Raw genomic sequence first — 27,662 nt, forward strand, 5'->3', positions numbered from 1 at the left:
ATTTATTTCCTCGTTTGGTCTTTCCGAAATGAAAGGAAATGGGAATTATCCAAAAGCACAAGGAGCGACTCAAATAACGTTGATGGATATGGCCACTTCTGTTGTTTGAAAAAGAGTGTCCTTGCTGCATTTATAATAGTTCCATGTATACCACACGGAGTAATATGGCATTTTAATCAGTTTGCAGAATAATTTTGGTTCAATTTTTAACYCCACTAGTAGGTTTGTAGGACTTGAGGACTAGTATCTGTACCACAGGAGATTGCTCTCTTCTTAAGGTGCAAAAAGTGTTTGACTGCCACGATGCACACTGATTTTATTACCGTCTTTATTTTTTCAAAGGAATTTTCATTTTGGCAAAGTTAAGGGACAATATATGCACAATTGTAATGTGTTAAAAAATCTGCTGCAATAAAACAAAAATACACAAATGTAAAACACATCAAMGCAGTATAGTAACATAAGGGCAAGTAAAATGTTTAAACAAAAAGATATGTAACAAAATGGAATGGAGCAAAACCAACAATATGACAATGACTGAGGAAAATAAAAATGGCAGATAAATAGTTTAAAAGGAATAACTGTTAACACTCTATTTAACACATTTGAACCCCACTGGTCAGTATCTGTAATCTGTATTATCAGAGTGACTTTGGCTATTGGGTGCATTTCACATGGATAATATATGGATGACAGTACTGTATATATCATTGTTATATACTATAGTGGTAGTCTCTGTGTAATAACATAAGGCAAAGTAAGGTAACATAAAAGCAATGCTCTTTTAGTAAGGGAGATTCCTGACTAGACACTGAGTAAAGGCGTGCGGGTTAAGGTGTATTGTGTATCTGACTACATGAGACTGAAAATGCAAGGACCCTTACTGTATCTAAGCCCATAATACTGTACTTTCAATCTTACATATTCCTCATTATCCTTCTATTAATATTAACAWACTTAACAACCCACAACAAATAACATTCCATAATATATTATATMATTCCCTTATATTTCTTCCAAATCATGTTTGTTACTTTGGTATTATCAAATACCGAACTGATACTGTATCCTGACAATGCATTTTTCTGGTCCCTATTCACTTCCTGTTTAAGGAAAGAGTTTCTTTACCTTGATAACATGAACTCCTTCCTCACTGGCAAGATAAATGCATATAACTATCATTCATTAGTACATTAACCTTCAACGTACATAACCTTCAAATGATCTTCAAATAACTCTAACAAGTTGGTAATATAAATTTAAAAAGTAACTTTCATAAGCAGGTATAACCCTTAACCTTCTTAAAGTGTGTAACATTCGTAAGTATATACACATTTTGACCTTCATAACTATTACATCATAACTATTAATACTAAGTTTAATCTGAAGTTTATACCATCTAATACTGACTTTCTGGTCCAATCCAGATTGTCTGACGTATTGAGTTGCCCTGTCTTTAGTGATAATATTGATATGTGAATATATAGAGATAGACATTAACAGGCAGACAAGTGACGCGAGGTGAAAGGACAGAGCAGGCTGCAGCAGCGGTAAAGGTAGGTGGGGGAAGGCATCAGCGTGAGTTAGGCTGTACAGGTTAACTTTAAACCTTTGGTATAACAGGTATGACAGCTGCAGACAGATCCACTATTCAGCCTCCTCTTTCAAGTCAAACCTGTGGGAGGGTTAAAGTAAAAGTGGGTTAATTAATTAATCAATCATTTTGTATGGCTACCACTCCAACGAGAAGACGCACACATAATAACAGCGTCAAGGTCAGTGTATTATGGCTAAATTGTCAGTCAACCAACCTTCGTTAGTGCAATCAATCAATTAGTTAATTGCTACCTGTTTTATGGCTACTACTCACCATTCTGTTACACCAGAGGCCAGGTCAATCTGAGCCAGCTCTATGTGCACCTGAAAGAAGAAGTTTGGTAAGAACAAATATTACTTTACACAGCATTCAAAACAAGTGTCATTTGCATAATACTAACATGATATTGCATGGGTGGAACAGAAGCATGAGTCATCATTTGCACCAGGTGAGAAAGAAAAAAACAAGGTTCAGACACCCATGTTTACTCCAAAGCTACCCAGTTGATACAGTTTAGTATGATGAGTAAAATATAGCCATAAAAGAAGATGCAGTAATCCAAGCCCAGGCTGACCTGTCCAATGATATCGCTGCTCCTGAAGGACGCTGAGCTGTTCTTCACCGACACACTCAGATGCCTGCGCCTGGCCTCCTCCACAGACAAATCAAATTCAAACCTAMACAGAGGGGCAGGGACAATACTTTTACACTCTGCCGCCATTTAACACAGATAGTTTCAAATGACTCAGTTGGCAGTGAGACACACACACATAACATCTCACACCTCTCGTTATATTCTGGGTTCAGGTCTCTCTTCTTGACGCTGGTCTTCCTCTTGGTGGCCTTGGTTTTGTCTGGCAGYAGCATGAGGGAGATGTAGGTGTCTAGGCCATCCTTACTGGAGGACTCCAGATCCCTATACAGAAACACACAACATATAACATGATCCATGGCCTTAAAAACCAGTGTGGTCAAATAGTAAAGTAAGAGAAAGAGGTACAGTATGAGGAATTTGTTGAAAATATATAATAGGGATATCATTACATGAATGGACCYTTTCTTTAGCAGTGAGTTCAAAGCTAGGCTATATGTAGGGGGCAGTAGTGTTTGCAGACCATCATGTGACCTGACAATGACAAACTCTGTGCTCTTGCTATATGAAAAGAGTTGAGTTGATGCAGACACTCAGATGCAGACCTGCAGGCATGGACTGCAATGGTGAGTTTCTTCTCCTTTGAGGCATAGGAAAGAGACAGCTTCACCTGCCCACAGTTTCCTGCAGCGCACGGCAGTGTCCCTTGACCTATCAGCTCCACCATTTTAGAGTCCAGAATCTGTTGAAAGATACATTTTGTAAGTAATCATTTTAACAGTAACAATAGAGGATACAGAAGTGTGTGTGTGTGTGTGTTTTTCACCTTAAGCTCAGCCCTCAGTAGAATCTGACTGTCAGGTGAGGCCCCATCCAGATGCAGCCACTGATCCAGGACCAGATCTGGTTYTGACAGCAGCTCTCTGATTGGTACCACCAGAGAACCCATCGCCTGATCCCAAGCACTGGAGAGCTACATGTAGAGATGGAGAGAGACGGAGACACCCTTAAGTTTCTGACCTGCTGCTGACATTAACAAAATGTCCACATGAACGGACAATAAAGAAATTGTATATTGTTGTAAATGAGTAACGCAAGAGAAAGCAAAGTGCTTGCAATGACACTAAAACAACCACTCACYTTCACTATGAGCATCTCTTCTTTGGGGTCACGAACCAGGAAGTAGAAAGCCTCGTCCCACTGGGGGGAGTGGGTGCGATCACACACCTTAAGAGAGATAGGGAAAAGAGACGTTAGTTGGTCAATCTAAGACAAATTACAAGCGTGATATTGTAARCTGAGTCTCACCTTGGTTCTGTAGGTTGTCTTCCCCAGARCTAGCTCAGCTCCAGCCTTTGGCTCCTTCCCACTCTTCTTTAACTAGAAACACAGATAAAGGTCACTCTAGGTCACTTAAAGACATAACTGATAAGGGRAAAAATTGATAATGTAAGACTATTATGGTGAGATAATGTATCAGCAATGAAACAACACAAACATCAGATGACAGTAGGCCATCAAGATCATGGTAACATGACAACAGAATAAAAGGTCAAAGGTGACTCACAGGCAGTGAGTGGGCTCTGTCCATATAGACAAAGAGGAGAGCAGTAGAGGGAACAGCCTTGTTCTGGTAGGACTGGAGAGACTGCAGCTGCAGCACCTGGAGGTTGGGGAGGAAAGAGTTACATTGAGACATCTCGTGACATCTGTGCTCTGTTATACCACATAGCAGGAGTTATGGAATGTGAATCAACTGCTTTCTGCAAATAGAAATACTTTCTTGGAGTGACTGATAGGACGGGGAGGAAAGAGATTGCTGAACTGAAATCATAGTGAAAGAGATAGGAGATGAGAGAGACAGAAGAAACTGAGAAAGGAGTGGGACTGACCTGATCCAGTCTGTCTGGTTGTGATACTGTAGGTACCCACTCCAGTACCAGGTGAACACGACCTGACTTCACTTCATTCAGAGTGTACCACTGGAACACAGAAATATACGCATTAGACTGTGTACAAATCTAGCACAATCAGTAGAGGTAGAATGTAAAGCTAGACTGTGACAACAGTAATAACCTCACAATCAAAACGTATAATCAAAACATTGATAAAAGGGCCACAGGACAGAGGAATTAAATCAATTCCAAACTCTGCCCTGACTTTCTCTATAAAGACTCTTGACTCACCTGGTCTGTGTACTGGGACCTGATGACATCACTCAGCCTGATCATAAACCTGCACACAAAAAAAAAAAAAACGTTTTGGCAACTGTCCAAAATGGCATTAGATTCTTGTGACTTCTTATATAGATCTGTTTGATACGTAATAGTAGAAAAGTAGAAAAACTTTGCAAAGCTGTCTACCATAAGGCCAAAGTGTATAAAGACAGTACCTCTTATCTTGTGTGCATCCCAAATAGCACTCTGTTTCCTCACTTGGTGCACTATTTTTGACCAGGGCTCATAGGGCTCTGGTCAAAAGTAGTGGACTATAAAGGGAATAGGGTGCCATTTGGGACGTATCCCTTGAGTATCAATAACAGGCTACTGATTAAACAGTGTATAGTTGCCCAGTTAGAACACACCTGCCCAGGAAGTCATCAGAGTCCATGTCTTTATCATACAGCTCTACCTGGATCTCCTCTMTAGCCTGGGGGGTCAGCACAGTCTGGGAAATAGACATCAGGGAAAATCAATAACAAAACTAAACACATAAAGAATACTATTACATGATAATAAGGAAGAAAATGTACAAAGGTCACAAACTTCTAGTKGTCTCAGATACATTTTTACGACAAAACCCTTCATAATGATCCACGAGTRGAGACACTGCAGCTCATACAAACAATCTCTACTCTAAACTGTATAGCTTTTACTTTTTACAACACCGCACAATACATTTTACTGCTCATTTAAATGTACACAATGTCCAATACCCTGTCCTAGAGAGATGAGCWTTCCTAAACACTCCAACTCCCTCCATACCTCATACATCTCGTTCCAGRTAGGGTTGAGGTTCTCCTTGATCACATGACTCTTAAACTTGACCCCTCCGATGTTGATCTTGACRTARGGGTCACTCTTGCCCTTCTTCAGGCCCCCCATCAGCTTATCCATGGCAACCAGATCCTTGGCCTCCAATAGGTGGATTCTCATCACCCCCTACAGGACAAACAACATAACCCCAGTGACACTCAAGCACGTTTTGAAGGCATCCTAGTATTCTCAAAATATGAAATATTATAGTCTTTTTGACACATTTTTGGTTTAATCCTTTACATTTTGGTTCAAACTATTGGTCTAAGCAATATATTTGTGTTGTCCCTTCAGTGAAGCACTCACCTCTGTGCCAAAGCTGGGGTTAGGTGTTGTGTGAGGAGGGCGTGTTTCAAGGACGACATCAGGCATGGCCTCAGCTTTCTCAGGTACAGACACAGAGGGAAGGCTAAAMACTGTAGCTYKGGCAATGTCCTCTATACCAGACCTGAGTATACACACACAGGAACACAAACACACACACAGCCTGTTTATAGTTGCTTCACCACACTGAAGATTGTCTATGCAGAGTCAGAGTACATGAAAAGCTCTCTGCATGCGTTGTTGAATGRAGCTCACCCTGCCGTTGGCCTCTGACAGGGTTGGAGCTCCTCAGTGTCTGCTGTGAGTGACTGTTGGGTGATGGTGATAGGTTCCTCCACCTCACTGTCTTCTTGCTCCTCTATCTGTCGGTCAAAAACACACGTCAATACTTTCACCTGCAGCTATAAAGTTGTAGTCGGTCATGCAATTCATATCAAAATCAATTAGAATCTATCTTGTTAATACATAAACTCTTGGTTTCAATAAAAACACWTCCACAGAATGCATCTTGAAACCCATATACAGACATCCACATCCAGGATCTCACCTCAGTATCAAAGCTGGGATCAGGGCTGGTGTGTGTGGGGAGTGTCTCAGGAGGGCTGGGGTCTTCTTTGGCAGCCTCAAAGACCTCTTCTTCAGGTTCTGAGACAGCGGGTTGGCTGGAGACTGCAACAGACCTGAGAATACACGCAAAGAGACACACATGTTGAAGGGTTTTATCATTTACATACACTTTATTAGGGTTGTCACGATACCAGTATCACAAACATACGATCCCTGATTTTCCGTGGCAAAAAGGAAAACACAAAGCAGATTAAACTCTTTGGTCCTTTAAAAAACCTGCTGTATGTAACATATTTTGTGCAATAAAAAACATGTCATTCTGGGGGACAACATGCTTGTTTCCAACATCAGGACTGTTTTCTTCAGGAAATKTTGTCCGCTTCATGTTTTGTTCCCTTGCCACGTGAAAACCCTACACTGCATACATTTGCAATCAACTTATAATTACAATTCAACAATTTGAATACTGGGAGGGGCCAAGACAAAACTCACTCCTCAGAGGGCACCTCACTGTGTTGTTTCTCCTCATTGGTCGCAGTAACTTGCTCCTCACTGTATCTCCCAAGAGTAATAGCTTCTGGACCTTGTGGTAGCCCAACACCCTCAGTCATCTTTGAGTTCAGGATCTGTGAACGAAAACATGCWGCTAATTACTTACCAATAGCTTTAAGATTAGACTGCTAGGTGCAGGTAAAGTACATAACATGTCCCATGTGGCTCAGTTGGGAGAGCATGGCGCTTGCAACGCCAGGGTTATGGGTTTAATTCCCACGGGGACCAGTACAAAAATATATGCACTCACTAGTGTAAGTCGCTCTGGATAAGAGTGTCTGCTAAATTACATACATGCAGCACTTTGTGTACTATATGGTACATTTTGTTCCTCACATTGATAGTTGATGTTTGTGAGTGCGACTATAAGTGTGTGTGTCTCACCTTGAGTTCAGCCCTCAGTAGAATCTGACTGTCAGGTGAGGCTCCATCCAGACTCAGCCACTGATCCAGGACCAGATCTGGTTTTGACAGCAGTTCTCTGATTGGTACCACCAGAGAACCTATCGCCTGATCCCAAGCACTGGAGAGCTAGAGAAAGATAAATACAGAGTGAATTAGAAAKGAAAAGAGAAAAAGGTAGAATGGGAGATTTGTATGGATGAATTGCATTTCACAGTGACTGTGCAAGCTGTTTACAGTGGGGTTATGGTTCGGTTTGGTTTCGGTACAGCGGGGAAATTAAATGCCATTCACAATGTTCAGCATTCACAATGTTCCCGGGATTGACTGTTGTGACAGGATTGYTATGTTGGGCGTTATGGGAGGTGGAAATTTACCAGACGCAAATACCAGTTGGACGCATTCATGTGATTTGAACAACTGGCTAACCGCCAACAAGCTACGTCAACTATAAACTAAGAGTACAGCTATTAGGCTTGAAAACAAATTATAAAGTAAAACAAAACACAATAATAGATGGCTTTTTATGAATAATCTTTTGTTGTTGCATTTAACTCCCGAAAATGCTGTTATAGAGGCATTTCCTTAGTAGGTTACATCAGAGGTCACCATGTGGGAGAAGTGGGTGCTCAGAATTATAGATGAGTTTCCCACTAAATTAGAAGTTGAAGGGCCATTCAAGTGGATTTGTCCCAGTCGTATGTGGTAAAATCCCACTTCCTACTTGGTTACGAACGCACCATGACACTGCCTCCTTTAGTGCCAGATACGCACTTGTGACTCTCGTAAAGGGGGCGTGTCTGTAGCGCAGTACATCTCCCACTCTGGCGTAATATAATAGGCTGTCACTGTGAAGTAATAAGCGCAACACAGGGTGCATTGGCCAATTCATTGGCTTTGGCTTGCTTATATAGAGCGGGTACTACCTGTTTGCTGAAAAGGGTGCAAGAGGGAAGTTCGTAACGTGGCTCGAGCACTTTCACGAGGTGCTGAAACCCCCTATTCTCAACCACAGAGAAGGGGTGTGTCACGACTTCCGCCGAAGTTGCTCCCTCTCCTTGTTCGGGCTGCGTTCGGCGGTCGAAGTCACCGACCTTCTAGCCATCGCTGATCCACTTTTCATTTTCCATTGGTTTTGTCTTGTGTTCCATCACACCTGGTTCCAATTCCATCAATTACATGTTGTGTATTTAACCCTCTGGTCCCCCCCACGTCCTTGTCGGTAATTGTTTCTTGTAGTGCTTATGCACGGTATGCTGGTATTTACCGGGTTTTGTTTGACCCATTTATTGTATTGTTCTGTTGACGGTGGTTTATGGATATTTAACGACACCGTTTTAAATCAGTTTTCGCTCTCCTGCGCCTGATTTCTCTGCTGCCAGTACGCACCACACTACAGGGTGCTATAAACCAAATACTRTACAAAATATATAAACATAGCCTACCTATCGCTCTTGTAATTTCTTTGGCCAGGTCAGAATCAGCTGCCAAGGTGTCACGACTTCCACCGAAGGTGGCTCCTCTCCCTGTTCGGGCGGTGCTCGGCGGTCGTCGTCACCGGTCTACTAGCTGCCACCAATCCCTTTTTCTTTTCTGTTGGTTTTGTCTGATTGTTTTCACCTGTTGCTCATTTTGGTTCATTAGTTTGTCTATTTAAACTTCTAGTGCGCGCTTGCTGTTGTGCGGGCTTATCCTACTGTCAGTGGTGTTGGTTTAAAAAAAAATCTATTTATTTATATATTTATTTTAAAATTATTATTATTTTTTTTTTTGTGTGCCTGCGTATTATGTTCTTCCCGGTTTTGGAGACATATGTGTTCATTGGGCATTGCCTGTTGGTTTGGCTTGACTACGTGAAATAAACACATTTCTTTGGAAGTTTGCTCTCTGCGCCTGACTCTACACCCACCACTCCTAGAAATACATGACACAAGGGCTGCTTCAATGGCTGCTTGCCAGGTCGCAATTGTAAATGAGAACTTGTTCTCAACTTGCCTACCTGGTTAAATAAAGGTGAAATWAAAAAAWWRWAAATGCAGAGGGGAGACAATGTTGTGTTTCTTTGCGTTTCCATCTTGCTCCGGTATAYGTGATGTCAGCGTAAATGTGTCAACATATTTGAGTTGTTGGCAGCTGCATAAGCTATTCTCGTTGAGCGTGGCGACATACTGTTAATCTTTTATCCACAACTCTCTGTCCATCGCCGTTGTAATCTACTGGGAATCCAAAATGTTCCCAACCTGGAGATTTAAATGATGGAGGATCCTCCAATTCTGGTTTATCGATCCCACCACTCGCCATCATACAGAACTAGTTCCCGGCTGCGCTTAACAAAAGAACAATTTGAAATGCGGCCATTAAGATTTTAATTTTGATTACAACGTGTACATAGGCTCTAGTTATTTTAACGGAATAGCCTGAAATGTTTTATCAGCTCAGATTTACTCAAGAGGCATAAGCCTACAACGCAACGTATATAGGCTTAGTGTTTTTATTTTGTCAATATAATTTTTTAAAGTTATTCCTTCGGGTTCACAGTGCGGACCGAACCGAGGTCCCTTTACCGAACGGTTCGTTCCGAATATGTGTACCGTTACACCCCTAGTGAGTGACATTATGTTAAGATTAAACATTATYCATGTTTAGCAAYTCCATCCAGACTGAAMYCTCACCTTCACTATGAGTATCTCCTCTCTGGGGTCACGAACCAGGAAGTAGAAAGCCTCATCCCACTGGGGGGAGTTGGTGCGATCACACACCTTCAGAGAGACAAATAAGTTCACTTTCACGGCAGATCCTGTTACAAGTCAAACATCTCAGCTCTACATGTACTGTATCTCACCTTGGTTCTGTAGGTTGTCTTCCCCAGAACTAGCTCAGCTCCAGCCTTTGGCTCCTTCCCACTCTTCTTAAACTACAACAAACATAGAGATCAAACAATACAACAGTCATAACAAAAAATTATTGTGAGACACTAGACAAAATAAAAAAGMAACATCTGTGCTTAACCCATATTACAGCTACAAAAAACAACAGACCCAATGACAACAAACCAATGCCAGGGTTTTAAGTTCAAAGTGGCTCAGTGTCTGAGGTGACTCACAGGCAGTGAGTGGGCTCTATCCATGTAGACGAAGAGCAAAGCAGTAGAGGGAACCGCCTTGTTCTGGTAGGACTGGAGAGACTGCAGCTGCAGCACCTGAAACATGAGGAGGTTAGAGTTAAATCAAATCAAAACAGGTGGTTAAAAGGTTAAAAACTAGTAATAGAATGAGAGATAGGGCAAAAGAAGAAGGGRAAAAAAACATTTGTAGAGACAGAGAGGAGAGAAATAGAACTGACCTGATCCAGTCTGTCTGGTTCTGATACTGTTGGTACCCACTCCAGTACCAGGTGAACACGACCTGACTTCACATCATTCAGAGTGTACCACTGGAACAGACACAAATCACACATCAGATGTTCTGAAACTAAAAGTAATGCAATATGAAGATGAGTGTTCCAATGTAAGAGAGTACAGACATTATTTAGTACAAGAGAAGAGGGAGACATGTAAACCTTACCTGGTCTGTATACTGGGAGTGTATGATGTCTCTCATACTGATGTTACACCTGTACAAAAAAMATGGAGCATCATTGTAGTCCAAAATGAAACTAAACACTTACAGGGAACTACAAAGAATGCTTCAAACCAAGACAACAACAGGGTAACAAAACATTACAGGACATCGGCTGAGTACCAGACCAGTGCCCTATGGCCTCTGGTCAAAAGTAGTGTACTATATAGGRAATAGAGTGCCAGTTTCTCACCTGCCCAGGAAGTCATCCTTGTCCATGTCTTTATCATACAGCTCTACCTGGACCTCCTGACCTGCCTGTGGTGTCATCACAGTCTGGGGACAATCATCACAATGATGTTAAAACCATAGAGAGGAATCACACATATAGAGCACGACAGACAGTGATAGACAAAATGTAAAATATTTTATACTAATATTTTTACAGTTAAGTGTACAAAGTACACATTTCCACTCTTTCCACTCATCAGAGAGCAATATATTTCATGAAATGGAGTTATAGAGAACAGTTTCCACAGACAAAGACCACAATTAGATAGAGAAAGAAGAGAGTGCTGCAGAGAGCTAAAGTTGAAAACAATGTTGACTACAGTCAGAATACAATGTTGGTTACACTTGGCCAGAGCTGGGGTCAATTCTATAGTCGCTATACAGGTTGCTTAGGAGTTACTTAAAGCAAATGTCTTATCTATTCAGAGAACAGTCAAGGTAATTGGAAAAAACATGTAAAAAAAAAATAATAATTCACAGGAAATATTTAAACGTGACAAATGGTTTATTTTCAACCATTTCAATGATTTTGAGATTAAATTATGGGGGATTTTATGCAACATCTTCACTCAATGTGTTTTATGCAAATGCACACAGGGCTCAGGACCCTTAAGAGTGGTAATGTCATGGTCATAAATGATGACATCGCAATGCGGATGACATCAAAGATTCCATTTAACAGACAGTTACTCAGATTTGGAGTCAGTTGTGTGAAGGAGGGTGTTGGTAAGTACCTGCATTTTATTTTAGTATTTAGGCTAAACAAAAAAAAATCTGTGAGAAAACAAAAATTGACATTTTATTTTTATGACCATACTCTGAGGATAACTGCTACAAATGACCACACATTACTTAGGTGATGGGTTTGGATTTCTGAGCTTGAACTATTATTAATCATTAGTTATAATAGAGACATGAGGGGTGCAATTAAGCTTGGGAGGGGCTGAGTGCAGCGAAAACGGTCACATGTGGCAGTACTGATAAGGGGGAGAGAGCTGTGGATAAGGGGGTCGAGGTCAGGTCAGGTCAGGTCACGTTAAGGGAAAAGGAACCGTTTACTGCCCATATCACTTAGTTTCCTGCCTAGCAATAAAGATGCAAGGTTTAGCGAGAAGGAGCTTTCATAGCGTCCGTCGAGTTCTTACTCTGATAATTAGAACCTAACATAGGTATTTTTTTTAAAGTACACCTTTAGTTGAAACGTTGCATTCCTTCACGACAGCAGTAGTAAGCATTTGGCCTAATTAAAATAACAGGGGTCCTATTCAATCAGAAGATTACAGGGTAAGGCAAAATGGTCTTCTAGCACTGCCAGAATCATATTTGAGTTAATATCCAATCAAATGATTTTTGATTCATTATGTCAGGTTCTAATTATCAGAGTAAGAACTCAACGGACACTACGAAAGCTCAAACCAAGTTTAAAAATAGATCGAGAGACATCTGATCAAGAGACATCTGATCCTGTTCATATCGTTTGTGAAACTCCAGGCACCTAAGTGATCATTATTATCATTGTATTAGGCTACTTTGTGATTGTCCAGCAGAAATTTCATATTGCAAACTGCTAGCCATGACATCACAAGGTACACTATATATACGAAAGTAGGTGGACACCCCTTCAAATTAGTGGATTTGGCTATTTCAGCCACACCCATGTATAAAATCGATCACACAGCCATGCAATCGCCATAGATAAACATTGGCAGTAAAATGGCCGTACTGAAGAGCTCAGTGACATTCAACATGGCACCGTCATAGGATGCCACCTTTCCAACAAGTCCGTTTGTCAAATTTCTGCACTGCTAGAGCTGCTCTGGTCAACTGTAAGTGCTGTTATTGTGAAATTGAAATGTCTAGGAGCAACAACAGCTCAGCTGCAAAGTGGTAGGCCACACAAGCTCACAGAACGGGACCGTCGAGTGCTGAAGCACATAGCGCGTGAAAATCATCTGTCCTCAGTTGCAACACTCACTAACAAGTTCCAAAATGCCTCTGGACTGGAAGCAACGTCAGCACATGAACTGTTCAAGAACTGTTCGTCAGGAGCTTCATAAAATGGGTTTCCATGGCCGAGCAGCCACACACAAGTCTAAGATCACCATGCGCAATGCCAAGCGTTGGCTGGAGAGGTGTAAAGTTAGCCGCCATTGGACTCTGGAGCAGTGGAAACGCGTTCTCTGGAGTGACGAATCACGCTTCACCATCTGGCAATCCAATGGACGAAGTTGTGTTTTACAGATGCCAGGAGAACGATACCTACCCCAATGCATAGTGCCAACTGTAAAGTTTGGTGAATGAGGAATAATGGTCTGGGKCTKTTTTTAATGGTTCTGGCTAGKCCCCTTARTTCCAGTGAAGGGAAATCTTAACGCTACAGCATACAATGACATTCTAGAAGATTCYGTGCTTCCAACTTTGTGGCAACAGTTTGGGGAAGGCCCTTTCCTGTTTCAGCATGACAATGTGCACAAAGCGAGRTCCAKACAGAAATGGTTTGTCGAGATTGGTATGGAAGAACTTGACCGGCCTGCACAGAGGCCTGACCTCAACCCCATCAAACACCAGGCCTAATCRCCCAACATCAGTGCCCGAMCTCACTAATGCTCTTGTGGCTGAATGGAAGCAAGTCCCCACAGCAATGTTCCAACATCTAGTGGAAAGCCTTCCCAGAAGAGTGTAGGCTGGTATAGTAGCAAAGGGGGGACCAACTCCATATGAATGCCCATGATTTTGGAATGAGATGTTCAACAATGAGGTGTCCACATACTTTTGGTCATGTAGTGTAGTTGCGGAATGGATAGAATGGTACTTCGTTCTAAATTCTATGAATGTGGTCATGGAAACCATAAAATATATAACCTATATAACTAGAATGTGGGAACTTTGGTAGTGACCAACAGGCATAGACAGTTAGTAAGGTGACTGGGCGTTGGTGAGTACACATATCTTTATCAGAACTGTCTAGTTTTTAATTGTAGAGGTGTGGTAGACTGTAGAGCAATGTTCCCTCTAATTCTTTGGGGCACGTAGCAAATGTGAGGTCTTGTGAGCGGAAACTTGAACATTGTGGAATTTTGTGCAACTTCCGGCATKCGTTTACAGTGAACACTGAGGCTGTACCCTTACAGTTTGAGACAGTAGGCAACAGGCTATTGTGGYTATTTGAGCATAATGTAGGMCTACCAACAAAACCAATTGGGCAAATCACATAAAATGTTCACATGGAAATAGCTTTTGATTTCTATGATATAGCCTACAGTATGTTGTGTTCAATTGCATGAGACTTATTTTTTTTTAAACATTATCCAGGGCTTGACATTAATTAATTATTTTTTTACTCAGTCTGTAACACCATGGGCCAAATAGGTGACTGTAAATTGCATTGTATTGTGTTGTATGATGCAAGAAACCACTTTACAAAATACTATAAATTATTATTAATTAAGCCTACACAATTTTCTTCATAACACATTTCATATTTCATGGAGCCTATATTACAATTTTTTTTTCATAATCCAGTTAATACAAGGCTCCACTTTTTCGTGTACATTACACCATTTCTTTCATAATGCATTTTATACATGTCGAATTCTATGAGGATTGCCAGATTGGAGAAAAAATACAGATTTCTTTGTTTTGTTTTTGTGGTATCGATGAAGRTATTTGATGGTGGAATGGAAATACATTTTTATGATGGGAAATTATAATACACACACACACTTACACAAATATACACACACACACTCATGTTATAGCCAACTAGATTCCTGTATTAATTATCTTCATCTGGTTAAATGTTTGTAGTTTGCATGTTTCAGTAATTATTAACTTGGTTAAATAGTTGTAAATCTCTGCTTGATTTAGCTTTGGTATAGTTGGCATTTTTATACATATTCAGTATTTCCACTGAAGAAAGCAATAATTAATCAACACACTACTGTAAATAAATGGACACTACCTGCTATTAAACGGAAATTGCTCTACGTAAATAAATGGTGAGAAATGCTCAGTCTGAAGTCATTCGGCTATGGGTTTCACAGCCCTATAATAATGATACAAATTATATCACCTTAAAAAGGGTTTCTTTACAACCTATGGGGTATAGGATGTTGGGAATAGTGGCATAGGAGTCTGAAATTAATTAAATACCCTAACCCTAAGCTATGTTCAATGTCAGCAGACATTGTAATAATGATAAAAGTCACAGAGGGTTTTCTTCTGAATAACTGGTCAGGGCAGAGCACTTTCCATTCAGCTTCAGGCAGCGTTGATGTAAGGCTCTATCCCACGTGTMGTGAYTAMTTCTATCCGYCACGCCCATTGTAGCTTATATCAATGTAATTACACCCAACACAATGTTGAAAAACAGAATKCTTCCCACCACTAGATCACATAACTAGACGTGAGATTGACACGACCATAATAATCATCAYGAAACAGCCTTGGAAGTTCCATAAGTATAAGCCAACATAATTCTTTATTTTTACAATAACCTGTTTAACTGCATTGATATGGCTTAATTGATCATAGTCCAGATTCGTTATAGTTGAAAATGCCATGAAGGTACACAAGAGGAATTTAAACCAAACAGATTTTTTTTGCAGGTCTTTTGTTTCCCCACATTTATTGATGAATTAATTTCCCATCAAGAAAATGTATCCCCATTCCCAAATCAAATACCTTCATCGATACCACAAAAAAACACAGAAAAATACAGTTTTTTACTCCAATCTGGCGACCCTCATAAAATCCGACATAGTACCAGTATCCCAAAGTATTAAGCGAAAACAAGCATAAAAAACAGCATTGGCATTAAATAATAAAAAATAAAAAACGTAAGGCAACTATAATATTATATGTATTTCGGTGACAACCTGGTTGATTAACAATATTGGGTTGTTAACACGTTTGTTTTTTATATAAATAAATGTGGGACACAAAAAAAAAGCAGTGTAGAACACGATTGCCCAAAATCTATCAAAGTGCTGACTCGTTGGCCCCCCCAAATGTTTTTTTTCTATCAATGAAGTCGCACAAAAATGTGTGTCTTTTCCTACGAATTAAATCACACCATTTTTTGGGGTCTTTTCACACGAATTAAGCCACACAGAAACACACGAAATCTGCTGAAATATCACGAAATCTGCTGAAATACTTATTGTGTATATTTTTGAGTGAGATTGTGTTGCTTGTAGGAAGCAGTAACTCCCCATGTCTGACCTATACTTCTCTATAACTGGGCTAATAACTTGTCAACTAGCAGACTCGTTTGATTTGTTTTGTTACATTGAAAAGGGGATGATATAATGTTGATTCGATCACAGGAAAAACGGTGATATATATAGTGAAACTAATGGGGCGAATTCAGTTAAATTCAATCTCTTGCGTCTCTGCACGTCATTGGCATATCTTCTGCGCGGCAGTCCTGCAGGAAGTGCGCGGCCGCTGACGCGCGCAGTTTAGAGGGAACATTGCTGTAGAGGTGTTTGTTTTACAATGTTTAAACCTTTATGAACTGTAAATGTAATTAAACTGACAGCAGAATATAAAAAATAAAAAATGACATTCATTGATCCATGGATATATGGATGAGGCAGGCTCTGTGGTCCCTGTTTGAATAGATAGATCCTGGCTAGTCTCAAACGATCAGAACGCATTGACCAATCAGAGGGCTTGTCGGAGTGGCTGAGATCCATACAGGTCAGGTTTAGTCGGTGGAGCTTAAGTCATAGCAACCACGTGAGTTGCTGGGTGATGCTTCATGCTTGAATCACAAAAGTAATGTCATACAGTGCATTCGGAAAGTATTCAGACCACTTGACTTTTCCAAATTTTGTTACGTTACAGCCTTATTCTGGATTTTTTTAAAATGGCATCATCAATCTAATACCCCATAATGACAAAGCGAAAACCTTTTTATTTTTTACATTTTTGCAAATTTATAATTTTTAAAAAACAGAAGTACCTTATTTACATAAGTATTCAGACCCTTTGCTATGAGACTTGAAATTGAGCTCATGTGCATCCTGTTTCCATTGATCATCCTTGAGATGTTTCTACAACTTGATTGGAGTACACCTGGGATGCCATCCCCACCAAGACTCTTCCTAGAGTTGGCTGCCCTGCCAAAAGGCACCTAAAGGACTCTCAAACCATGAGAAACATGATTCTCTGGTCTGATGAAACCAAGATTTTACTTTTTGGCCTGAATGCCAAGTGTCCCATCTGGAGGAAAACTGGCGCCATCCCTACGGTGAAGCATGGTGGTGACAGCATCATGCTGTGGGGATGTTTTTCAACGGCAGAGACTGGGAGACTAGTCAAGATCGAGAGAAAGATGAACGGAGCAAAGTACAGAGAGATCCTTGATGAAAACCTGCTCCAGAGCGCTCAGGACCTCAGACTGGGGTGAAGGTTCACCTTCCAACAGGACAACGACCCTAAGCACACAGCCAAGACAATGCAGGAGTGGCTTCGGGATAAGTCTCTGAATGTCCTTGAGTGGCCCAGCCAGAGCCCGGACGTGAACCCGATCTAACATCTCTGGAGACCTGAAAATAGCTGTGCATCGACGCTCCCCATCCAACCTGACAGAGCTTGAGAGGATCTGCAGAGAAGAATGGGAGAAACTCCCCAAATACAGGTGCGCCAAGCTTGTAGCGTCATACCCAAGAAGACTCAAGGCTGTAATCGCTACCAAAGGTGCTTCAACAAAGTACTGAGTAAAGGGTCTGAATACTTATGTAAATGTGATTTCAGTTTACATTTTAGAATAAGGCTGTAACCTAACAAAATGTAGAAAAAGTCAAGAGGTCTGAATAGTTTCCGGACGCACTGTATGGTAGAGACATGGGGTTTGGACTGTTGTTTTTCTTACTGAATTGAATGGGCATATTTGTGTAAACCTTTAATTAATTCATCATTTTATGGGTGAACACCCTACTATATGTTTATGATTAGACTGATGTAACACTACCCTAAGTATTATGTAATACTGTGTCACGCCCTGACTTTAGTTATATTTGTTTTCTTTATTTTTTGGTTAGGTCAGGGTGTGACAAGGATGGTTTGTTTAGTTTTTTTCTTGTCTCGGGTTTTTGTTTATCTATGGGGATTTTGTATGGTCTAGGGGTATGTAGGTTTATGGTGGCCTGAATTGGTTGGCCTATTTAGGTTGCCATTTTCTATGTTGGTTTTGTGGGTAGTTGTTTTCTGTTTTGTGTGAGTACCTGACAGAACTGTTGCGTTTTGTTCCACTTTAGTTTTTTGTTTTAGTGTTCAGGTTATTAATAAACATCATGAACACGTACCACGCTGCGCTTTGGTCTACTCCTGCTTCCTCAGACGAACAACGTTACATACTGTATAATATATTATGTACATGGAGCTGTACTGACAAAATACAAGTTAATGTGGGTTTACGGTTCAAAATGTATATAGACACAACACATTTTTCCTAAAAACTACAACTCCCTCCATACCTCATACATCTCGTTCCAGATAGGGTTGAGGTTCTCCTTGATCACATGACTCTTAAACTTGACCCCTCCGATGTTGATCTNAACCAAGACAACAACAGGGTAACAAAACATTACAGGACATCGGCTGAGTACCAGACCAGTGCCCTATGGCCTCTGGTCAAAAGTAGTGTACTATATAGGRAATAGAGTGCCAGTTTCTCACCTGCCCAGGAAGTCATCCTTGTCCATGTCTTTATCATACAGCTCTACCTGGACCTCCTGACCTGCCTGTGGTGTCATCACAGTCTGGGGACAATCATCACAATGATGTTAAAACCATAGAGAGGAATCACACATATAGAGCACGACAGACAGTGATAGACAAAATGTAAAATATTTTATACTAATATTTTTACAGTTAAGTGTACAAAGTACACATTTCCACTCTTTCCACTCATCAGAGAGCAATATATTTCATGAAATGGAGTTATAGAGAACAGTTTCCACAGACAAAGACCACAATTAGATAGAGAAAGAAGAGAGTGCTGCAGAGAGCTAAAGTTGAAAACAATGTTGACTACAGTCAGAATACAATGTTGGTTACACTTGGCCAGAGCTGGGGTCAATTCTATAGTCGCTATACAGGTTGCTTAGGAGTTACTTAAAGCAAATGTCTTATCTATTCAGAGAACAGTCAAGGTAATTGGAAAAAACATGTAAAAAAAAAATAATAATTCACAGGAAATATTTAAACGTGACAAATGGTTTATTTTCAACCATTTCAATGATTTTGAGATTAAATTATGGGGGATTTTATGCAACATCTTCACTCAATGTGTTTTATGCAAATGCACACAGGGCTCAGGACCCTTAAGAGTGGTAATGTCATGGTCATAAATGATGACATCGCAATGCGGATGACATCAAAGATTCCATTTAACAGACAGTTACTCAGATTTGGAGTCAGTTGTGTGAAGGAGGGTGTTGGTAAGTACCTGCATTTTATTTTAGTATTTAGGCTAAACAAAAAAAAATCTGTGAGAAAACAAAAATTGACATTTTATTTTTATGACCATACTCTGAGGATAACTGCTACAAATGACCACACATTACTTAGGTGATGGGTTTGGATTTCTGAGCTTGAACTATTATTAATCATTAGTTATAATAGAGACATGAGGGGTGCAATTAAGCTTGGGAGGGGCTGAGTGCAGCGAAAACGGTCACATGTGGCAGTACTGATAAGGGGGAGAGAGCTGTGGATAAGGGGGTCGAGGTCAGGTCAGGTCAGGTCACGTTAAGGGAAAAGGAACCGTTTACTGCCCATATCACTTAGTTTCCTGCCTAGCAATAAAGATGCAAGGTTTAGCGAGAAGGAGCTTTCATAGCGTCCGTCGAGTTCTTACTCTGATAATTAGAACCTAACATAGGTATTTTTTTTAAAGTACACCTTTAGTTGAAACGTTGCATTCCTTCACGACAGCAGTAGTAAGCATTTGGCCTAATTAAAATAACAGGGGTCCTATTCAATCAGAAGATTACAGGGTAAGGCAAAATGGTCTTCTAGCACTGCCAGAATCATATTTGAGTTAATATCCAATCAAATGATTTTTGATTCATTATGTCAGGTTCTAATTATCAGAGTAAGAACTCAACGGACACTACGAAAGCTCAAACCAAGTTTAAAAATAGATCGAGAGACATCTGATCAAGAGACATCTGATCCTGTTCATATCGTTTGTGAAACTCCAGGCACCTAAGTGATCATTATTATCATTGTATTAGGCTACTTTGTGATTGTCCAGCAGAAATTTCATATTGCAAACTGCTAGCCATGACATCACAAGGTACACTATATATACGAAAGTAGGTGGACACCCCTTCAAATTAGTGGATTTGGCTATTTCAGCCACACCCATGTATAAAATCGACCACAAGGCCATGTAATCGCCATAGATAAATATTGGCAGTAAAATGGCCTTACTGAAGAGCTCAGTGACATTCAACATGGCACCGTCATAGGATGCCACCTTTCCAACAAGTCCGTTTGTCAAATTTCTGCACTGCTAGAGCTGCTCTGGTCAACTGTAAGTGCTGTTATTGTGAAATTGAAATGTCTAGGAGCAACAACAGCTCAGCTGCAAAGTGGTAGGCCACACAAGCTCACAGAACGGGACCGTCGAGTGCTGAAGCACATAGCGCGTGAAAATCATCTGTCCTCAGTTGCAACACTCACTAACAAGTTCCAAAATGCCTCTGGACTGGAAGCAACGTCAGCACATGAACTGTTCAAGAACTGTTCGTCAGGAGCTTCATAAAATGGGTTTCCATGGCCGAGCAGCCACACACAAGTCTAAGATCACCATGCGCAATGCCAAGCGTTGGCTGGAGAGGTGTAAAGTTAGCCGCCATTGGACTCTGGAGCAGTGGAAACGCGTTCTCTGGAGTGACGAATCACGCTTCACCATCTGGCAATCCAATGGACGAAGTTGTGTTTTACAGATGCCAGGAGAACGATACCTACCCCAATGCATAGTGCCAACTGTAAAGTTTGGTGAATGAGGAATAATGGTCTGGGKCTKTTTTTAATGGTTCTGGCTAGKCCCCTTARTTCCAGTGAAGGGAAATCTTAACGCTACAGCATACAATGACATTCTAGAAGATTCYGTGCTTCCAACTTTGTGGCAACAGTTTGGGGAAGGCCCTTTCCTGTTTCAGCATGACAATGTGCACAAAGCGAGRTCCAKACAGAAATGGTTTGTCGAGATTGGTATGGAAGAACTTGACCGGCCTGCACAGAGGCCTGACCTCAACCCCATCAAACACCAGGCCTAATCRCCCAACATCAGTGCCCGAMCTCACTAATGCTCTTGTGGCTGAATGGAAGCAAGTCCCCACAGCAATGTTCCAACATCTAGTGGAAAGCCTTCCCAGAAGAGTGTAGGCTGGTATAGTAGCAAAGGGGGGACCAACTCCATATGAATGCCCATGATTTTGGAATGAGATGTTCAACAATGAGGTGTCCACATACTTTTGGTCATGTAGTGTAGTTGCGGAATGGATAGAATGGTACTTCGTTCTAAATTCTATGAATGTGGTCATGGAAACCATAAAATATATAACCTATATAACTAGAATGTGGGAACTTTGGTAGTGACCAACAGGCATAGACAGTTAGTAAGGTGACTGGGCGTTGGTGAGTACACATATCTTTATCAGAACTGTCTAGTTTTTAATTGTAGAGGTGTGGTAGACTGTAGAGCAATGTTCCCTCTAATTCTTTGGGGCACGTAGCAAATGTGAGGTCTTGTGAGCGGAAACTTGAACATTGTGGAATTTTGTGCAACTTCCGGCATKCGTTTACAGTGAACACTGAGGCTGTACCCTTACAGTTTGAGACAGTAGGCAACAGGCTATTGTGGYTATTTGAGCATAATGTAGGMCTACCAACAAAACCAATTGGGCAAATCACATAAAATGTTCACATGGAAATAGCTTTTGATTTCTATGATATAGCCTACAGTATGTTGTGTTCAATTGCATGAGACTTATTTTTTTTTAAACATTATCCAGGGCTTGACATTAATTAATTATTTTTTTACTCAGTCTGTAACACCATGGGCCAAATAGGTGACTGTAAATTGCATTGTATTGTGTTGTATGATGCAAGAAACCACTTTACAAAATACTATAAATTATTATTAATTAAGCCTACACAATTTTCTTCATAACACATTTCATATTTCATGGAGCCTATATTACAATTTTTTTTTCATAATCCAGTTAATACAAGGCTCCACTTTTTCGTGTACATTACACCATTTCTTTCATAATGCATTTTATACATGTCGAATTCTATGAGGATTGCCAGATTGGAGAAAAAATACAGATTTCTTTGTTTTGTTTTTGTGGTATCGATGAAGRTATTTGATGGTGGAATGGAAATACATTTTTATGATGGGAAATTATAATACACACACACACTTACACAAATATACACACACACACTCATGTTATAGCCAACTAGATTCCTGTATTAATTATCTTCATCTGGTTAAATGTTTGTAGTTTGCATGTTTCAGTAATTATTAACTTGGTTAAATAGTTGTAAATCTCTGCTTGATTTAGCTTTGGTATAGTTGGCATTTTTATACATATTCAGTATTTCCACTGAAGAAAGCAATAATTAATCAACACACTACTGTAAATAAATGGACACTACCTGCTATTAAACGGAAATTGCTCTACGTAAATAAATGGTGAGAAATGCTCAGTCTGAAGTCATTCGGCTATGGGTTTCACAGCCCTATAATAATGATACAAATTATATCACCTTAAAAAGGGTTTCTTTACAACCTATGGGGTATAGGATGTTGGGAATAGTGGCATAGGAGTCTGAAATTAATTAAATACCCTAACCCTAAGCTATGTTCAATGTCAGCAGACATTGTAATAATGATAAAAGTCACAGAGGGTTTTCTTCTGAATAACTGGTCAGGGCAGAGCACTTTCCATTCAGCTTCAGGCAGCGTTGATGTAAGGCTCTATCCCACGTGTMGTGAYTAMTTCTATCCGYCACGCCCATTGTAGCTTATATCAATGTAATTACACCCAACACAATGTTGAAAAACAGAATKCTTCCCACCACTAGATCACATAACTAGACGTGAGATTGACACGACCATAATAATCATCAYGAAACAGCCTTGGAAGTTCCATAAGTATAAGCCAACATAATTCTTTATTTTTACAATAACCTGTTTAACTGCATTGATATGGCTTAATTGATCATAGTCCAGATTCGTTATAGTTGAAAATGCCATGAAGGTACACAAGAGGAATTTAAACCAAACAGATTTTTTTTGCAGGTCTTTTGTTTCCCCACATTTATTGATGAATTAATTTCCCATCAAGAAAATGTATCCCCATTCCCAAATCAAATACCTTCATCGATACCACAAAAAAACACAGAAAAATACAGTTTTTTACTCCAATCTGGCGACCCTCATAAAATCCGACATAGTACCAGTATCCCAAAGTATTAAGCGAAAACAAGCATAAAAAACAGCATTGGCATTAAATAATAAAAAATAAAAAACGTAAGGCAACTATAATATTATATGTATTTCGGTGACAACCTGGTTGATTAACAATATTGGGTTGTTAACACGTTTGTTTTTTATATAAATAAATGTGGGACACAAAAAAAAAGCAGTGTAGAACACGATTGCCCAAAATCTATCAAAGTGCTGACTCGTTGGCCCCCCCAAATGTTTTTTTTCTATCAATGAAGTCGCACAAAAATGTGTGTCTTTTCCTACGAATTAAATCACACCATTTTTTGGGGTCTTTTCACACGAATTAAGCCACACAGAAACACACGAAATCTGCTGAAATATCACGAAATCTGCTGAAATACTTATTGTGTATATTTTTGAGTGAGATTGTGTTGCTTGTAGGAAGCAGTAACTCCCCATGTCTGACCTATACTTCTCTATAACTGGGCTAATAACTTGTCAACTAGCAGACTCGTTTGATTTGTTTTGTTACATTGAAAAGGGGATGATATAATGTTGATTCGATCACAGGAAAAACGGTGATATATATAGTGAAACTAATGGGGCGAATTCAGTTAAATTCAATCTCTTGCGTCTCTGCACGTCATTGGCATATCTTCTGCGCGGCAGTCCTGCAGGAAGTGCGCGGCCGCTGACGCGCGCAGTTTAGAGGGAACATTGCTGTAGAGGTGTTTGTTTTACAATGTTTAAACCTTTATGAACTGTAAATGTAATTAAACTGACAGCAGAATATAAAAAATAAAAAATGACATTCATTGATCCATGGATATATGGATGAGGCAGGCTCTGTGGTCCCTGTTTGAATAGATAGATCCTGGCTAGTCTCAAACGATCAGAACGCATTGACCAATCAGAGGGCTTGTCGGAGTGGCTGAGATCCATACAGGTCAGGTTTAGTCGGTGGAGCTTAAGTCATAGCAACCACGTGAGTTGCTGGGTGATGCTTCATGCTTGAATCACAAAAGTAATGTCATACAGTGCATTCGGAAAGTATTCAGACCACTTGACTTTTCCAAATTTTGTTACGTTACAGCCTTATTCTGGATTTTTTTMAAATGGCATCATCAATCTAATACCCCATAATGACAAAGCGAAAACCTTTTTATTTTTTACATTTTTGCAAATTTATAATTTTTAAAAAACAGAAGTACCTTATTTACATAAGTATTCAGACCCTTTGCTATGAGACTTGAAATTGAGCTCATGTGCATCCTGTTTCCATTGATCATCCTTGAGATGTTTCTACAACTTGATTGGAGTACACCTGGGATGCCATCCCCACCAAGACTCTTCCTAGAGTTGGCTGCCCTGCCAAAAGGCACCTAAAGGACTCTCAAACCATGAGAAACATGATTCTCTGGTCTGATGAAACCAAGATTTTACTTTTTGGCCTGAATGCCAAGTGTCCCATCTGGAGGAAAACTGGCGCCATCCCTACGGTGAAGCATGGTGGTGACAGCATCATGCTGTGGGGATGTTTTTCAACGGCAGAGACTGGGAGACTAGTCAAGATCGAGAGAAAGATGAACGGAGCAAAGTACAGAGAGATCCTTGATGAAAACCTGCTCCAGAGCGCTCAGGACCTCAGACTGGGGTGAAGGTTCACCTTCCAACAGGACAACGACCCTAAGCACACAGCCAAGACAATGCAGGAGTGGCTTCGGGATAAGTCTCTGAATGTCCTTGAGTGGCCCAGCCAGAGCCCGGACGTGAACCCGATCTAACATCTCTGGAGACCTGAAAATAGCTGTGCATCGACGCTCCCCATCCAACCTGACAGAGCTTGAGAGGATCTGCAGAGAAGAATGGGAGAAACTCCCCAAATACAGGTGCGCCAAGCTTGTAGCGTCATACCCAAGAAGACTCAAGGCTGTAATCGCTACCAAAGGTGCTTCAACAAAGTACTGAGTAAAGGGTCTGAATACTTATGTAAATGTGATTTCAGTTTACATTTTAGAATAAGGCTGTAACCTAACAAAATGTAGAAAAAGTCAAGAGGTCTGAATAGTTTCCGGACGCACTGTATGGTAGAGACATGGGGTTTGGACTGTTGTTTTTCTTACTGAATTGAATGGGCATATTTGTGTAAACCTTTAATTAATTCATCATTTTATGGGTGAACACCCTACTATATGTTTATGATTAGACTGATGTAACACTACCCTAAGTATTATGTAATACTGTGTCACGCCCTGACTTTAGTTATATTTGTTTTCTTTATTTTTTGGTTAGGTCAGGGTGTGACAAGGATGGTTTGTTTAGTTTTTTTCTTGTCTCGGGTTTTTGTTTATCTATGGGGATTTTGTATGGTCTAGGGGTATGTAGGTTTATGGTGGCCTGAATTGGTTGGCCTATTTAGGTTGCCATTTTCTATGTTGGTTTTGTGGGTAGTTGTTTTCTGTTTTGTGTGAGTACCTGACAGAACTGTTGCGTTTTGTTCCACTTTAGTTTTTTGTTTTAGTGTTCAGGTTATTAATAAACATCATGAACACGTACCACGCTGCGCTTTGGTCTACTCCTGCTTCCTCAGACGAACAACGTTACATACTGTATAATATATTATGTACATGGAGCTGTACTGACAAAATACAAGTTAATGTGGGTTTACGGTTCAAAATGTATATAGACACAACACATTTTTCCTAAAAACTACAACTCCCTCCATACCTCATACATCTCGTTCCAGATAGGGTTGAGGTTCTCCTTGATCACATGACTCTTAAACTTGACCCCTCCGATGTTGATCTTGACGTAAGGGTCACTCTTGCCCTTCTTCAGGCCACCCATCAGGTTGTCCTTGGCGATAAGATTCTGGGCCTCCAGTAGGTGGATTCTCAGCACCCCCTAAAAACAAACACTAGTAACAAGACTGCACAAATACAGCAGTATAGCATGACATACCTAATTCACACAGTACTGTATGTGATATTGTACTGTATACCTCAAAAGAAAACAACTGTAATAATGGCCTTCACTGGCATACTGTATCTCACCTCAGAGCCAAAGCTGGGATCAGGGTTGGTGTGTGTGGGGAGTGTTTCAGGAGGACTGGGTTCCTCAGTGAGCTCCTCAGGTACTTTCCCAGAGACCATCTCAGTAGCTGTTACTCTCTTAGCCTTCTCTGGCTCTGGTGCTTGGATAGAGGGAAGGCTGGGGACTGGAGCACTGGGAGTGTCCACTGAACTAGACCTGAGCAGACTTGGTGGAATAAAAGAGAAATTGGTTAATCGTGTGTGTTTGTGTGTATGTATGTATTAGTACACCCTCATTTGTTCTACCTCTTCTGCACTGTGTCTCTCTCCAGTCTCTGTTCAGCAGTAGAGGCGGCTCGAGCTCTGGGTTGATCTGCCCTCTCCACATCAATCTCACACTTCTTGGGACACAGCAGCTGTAGTAGAACAACACATTTAATAACACCACCATATAACCTTATCACAAAATATCATGCAGTGAATTAACACACGTCTAAAGTGCCTCCTACAGAGTAATAGAGTGTTTGTTAAGTGCAAGTGTGTCTCACCTTGAGTTCAGCCCTCAGTAGAATCTGACTGTCAGGTGAGGCTCCATCCAGACTCAGCCACTGATCCAGGACCAGATCTGGTTCTGACAGCAGCTCTCTGATTGGTACCACCAGAGAACCAATAGGCAAGGTCCAACTGTGAGACAACTAGAGGAGAAGAGAAAATGGAAGATGGATGAATGACCTCGTAATTCTGTGAAGAGTATAGTACCCTTTTATAAAAACCCAAGTCTTTAAGCTCTGATCTAAAAAAAAWTTTTTTTTTAACATACACACTTACCTTCACTATGAGGAGCTCTTCTCTGGGGTCATGAACCAGGAAGTAAAAAGCCTCTTCCCACTGGGGTGAGATGGTGCGATCACACACCTTAATAGAGATAGAAAGGAGGCATGAGCAGTAATTCACTGTCACAGATCAAAATATCAAATCAAATTGTATGCGCCATATACGTGAAATGCTTACTTACAAGCCCTTAACCAACAATGCAGTTCAAGGAATAGAGTTAAGAAAATATTTACTAAATAAAATAAAAAATAAAATAAAAAGTAATAATAAAATAACAATAATGAGGCTATATACAGGGGGTACCGGTACAGAGTCAATGTGCAGGGGTACAGGTTAGTTGAGGTGATTTGTACATGTAGGTAGGGGTAAAGTGACTATGCATAGATAATAAACAGCGA

The 27,662-nt window shown here is 40.4% G+C and overlaps 1 protein-coding gene across 1 annotated transcript in view; it reads right to left on the reverse strand.

Annotated features, from left to right (window-relative positions):
• Window positions 1–310: 310 nt before the first annotated feature.
• The window catches only part of esyt1b (extended synaptotagmin-like protein 1b), a 45,582-nt gene continuing 18,230 nt past the window's right edge, over window positions 311–27,662 (reverse strand). Inside the window, exons 24-52 of the mRNA XM_070444406.1 lie at window positions 27,259–27,345; window positions 26,979–27,125; window positions 26,737–26,846; window positions 26,452–26,656; window positions 26,126–26,302; window positions 18,604–18,686; window positions 10,633–10,681; window positions 10,412–10,501; window positions 10,173–10,268; window positions 9,912–9,983; window positions 9,742–9,828; window positions 7,052–7,198; window positions 6,608–6,741; window positions 6,096–6,228; window positions 5,804–5,910; window positions 5,531–5,672; window positions 5,174–5,350; window positions 4,774–4,856; window positions 4,376–4,424; window positions 4,082–4,171; window positions 3,757–3,852; window positions 3,498–3,569; window positions 3,330–3,416; window positions 3,016–3,162; window positions 2,795–2,931; window positions 2,382–2,513; window positions 2,172–2,274; window positions 1,871–1,920; window positions 311–1,675 (exon numbers count right to left, since the gene is read on the reverse strand). Of these exons, the coding sequence (XP_070300507.1) occupies window positions 1,648–1,675; window positions 1,871–1,920; window positions 2,172–2,274; window positions 2,382–2,513; window positions 2,795–2,931; window positions 3,016–3,162; window positions 3,330–3,416; window positions 3,498–3,569; window positions 3,757–3,852; window positions 4,082–4,171; window positions 4,376–4,424; window positions 4,774–4,856; window positions 5,174–5,350; window positions 5,531–5,672; window positions 5,804–5,910; window positions 6,096–6,228; window positions 6,608–6,741; window positions 7,052–7,198; window positions 9,742–9,828; window positions 9,912–9,983; window positions 10,173–10,268; window positions 10,412–10,501; window positions 10,633–10,681; window positions 18,604–18,686; window positions 26,126–26,302; window positions 26,452–26,656; window positions 26,737–26,846; window positions 26,979–27,125; window positions 27,259–27,345 (3,117 nt within the window). The 3' untranslated portion in view covers window positions 311–1,647. The remainder of the gene's footprint in view (window positions 1,676–1,870; window positions 1,921–2,171; window positions 2,275–2,381; window positions 2,514–2,794; window positions 2,932–3,015; window positions 3,163–3,329; window positions 3,417–3,497; window positions 3,570–3,756; window positions 3,853–4,081; window positions 4,172–4,375; window positions 4,425–4,773; window positions 4,857–5,173; window positions 5,351–5,530; window positions 5,673–5,803; window positions 5,911–6,095; window positions 6,229–6,607; window positions 6,742–7,051; window positions 7,199–9,741; window positions 9,829–9,911; window positions 9,984–10,172; window positions 10,269–10,411; window positions 10,502–10,632; window positions 10,682–18,603; window positions 18,687–26,125; window positions 26,303–26,451; window positions 26,657–26,736; window positions 26,847–26,978; window positions 27,126–27,258; window positions 27,346–27,662) is intronic.

Source organism: Salvelinus sp. IW2-2015, linkage group LG1, assembly GCF_002910315.2.
Source record: "Salvelinus sp. IW2-2015 linkage group LG1, ASM291031v2, whole genome shotgun sequence".
NCBI classification, from domain to species: Eukaryota; Metazoa; Chordata; class Actinopteri; order Salmoniformes; family Salmonidae; genus Salvelinus; species Salvelinus sp. IW2-2015.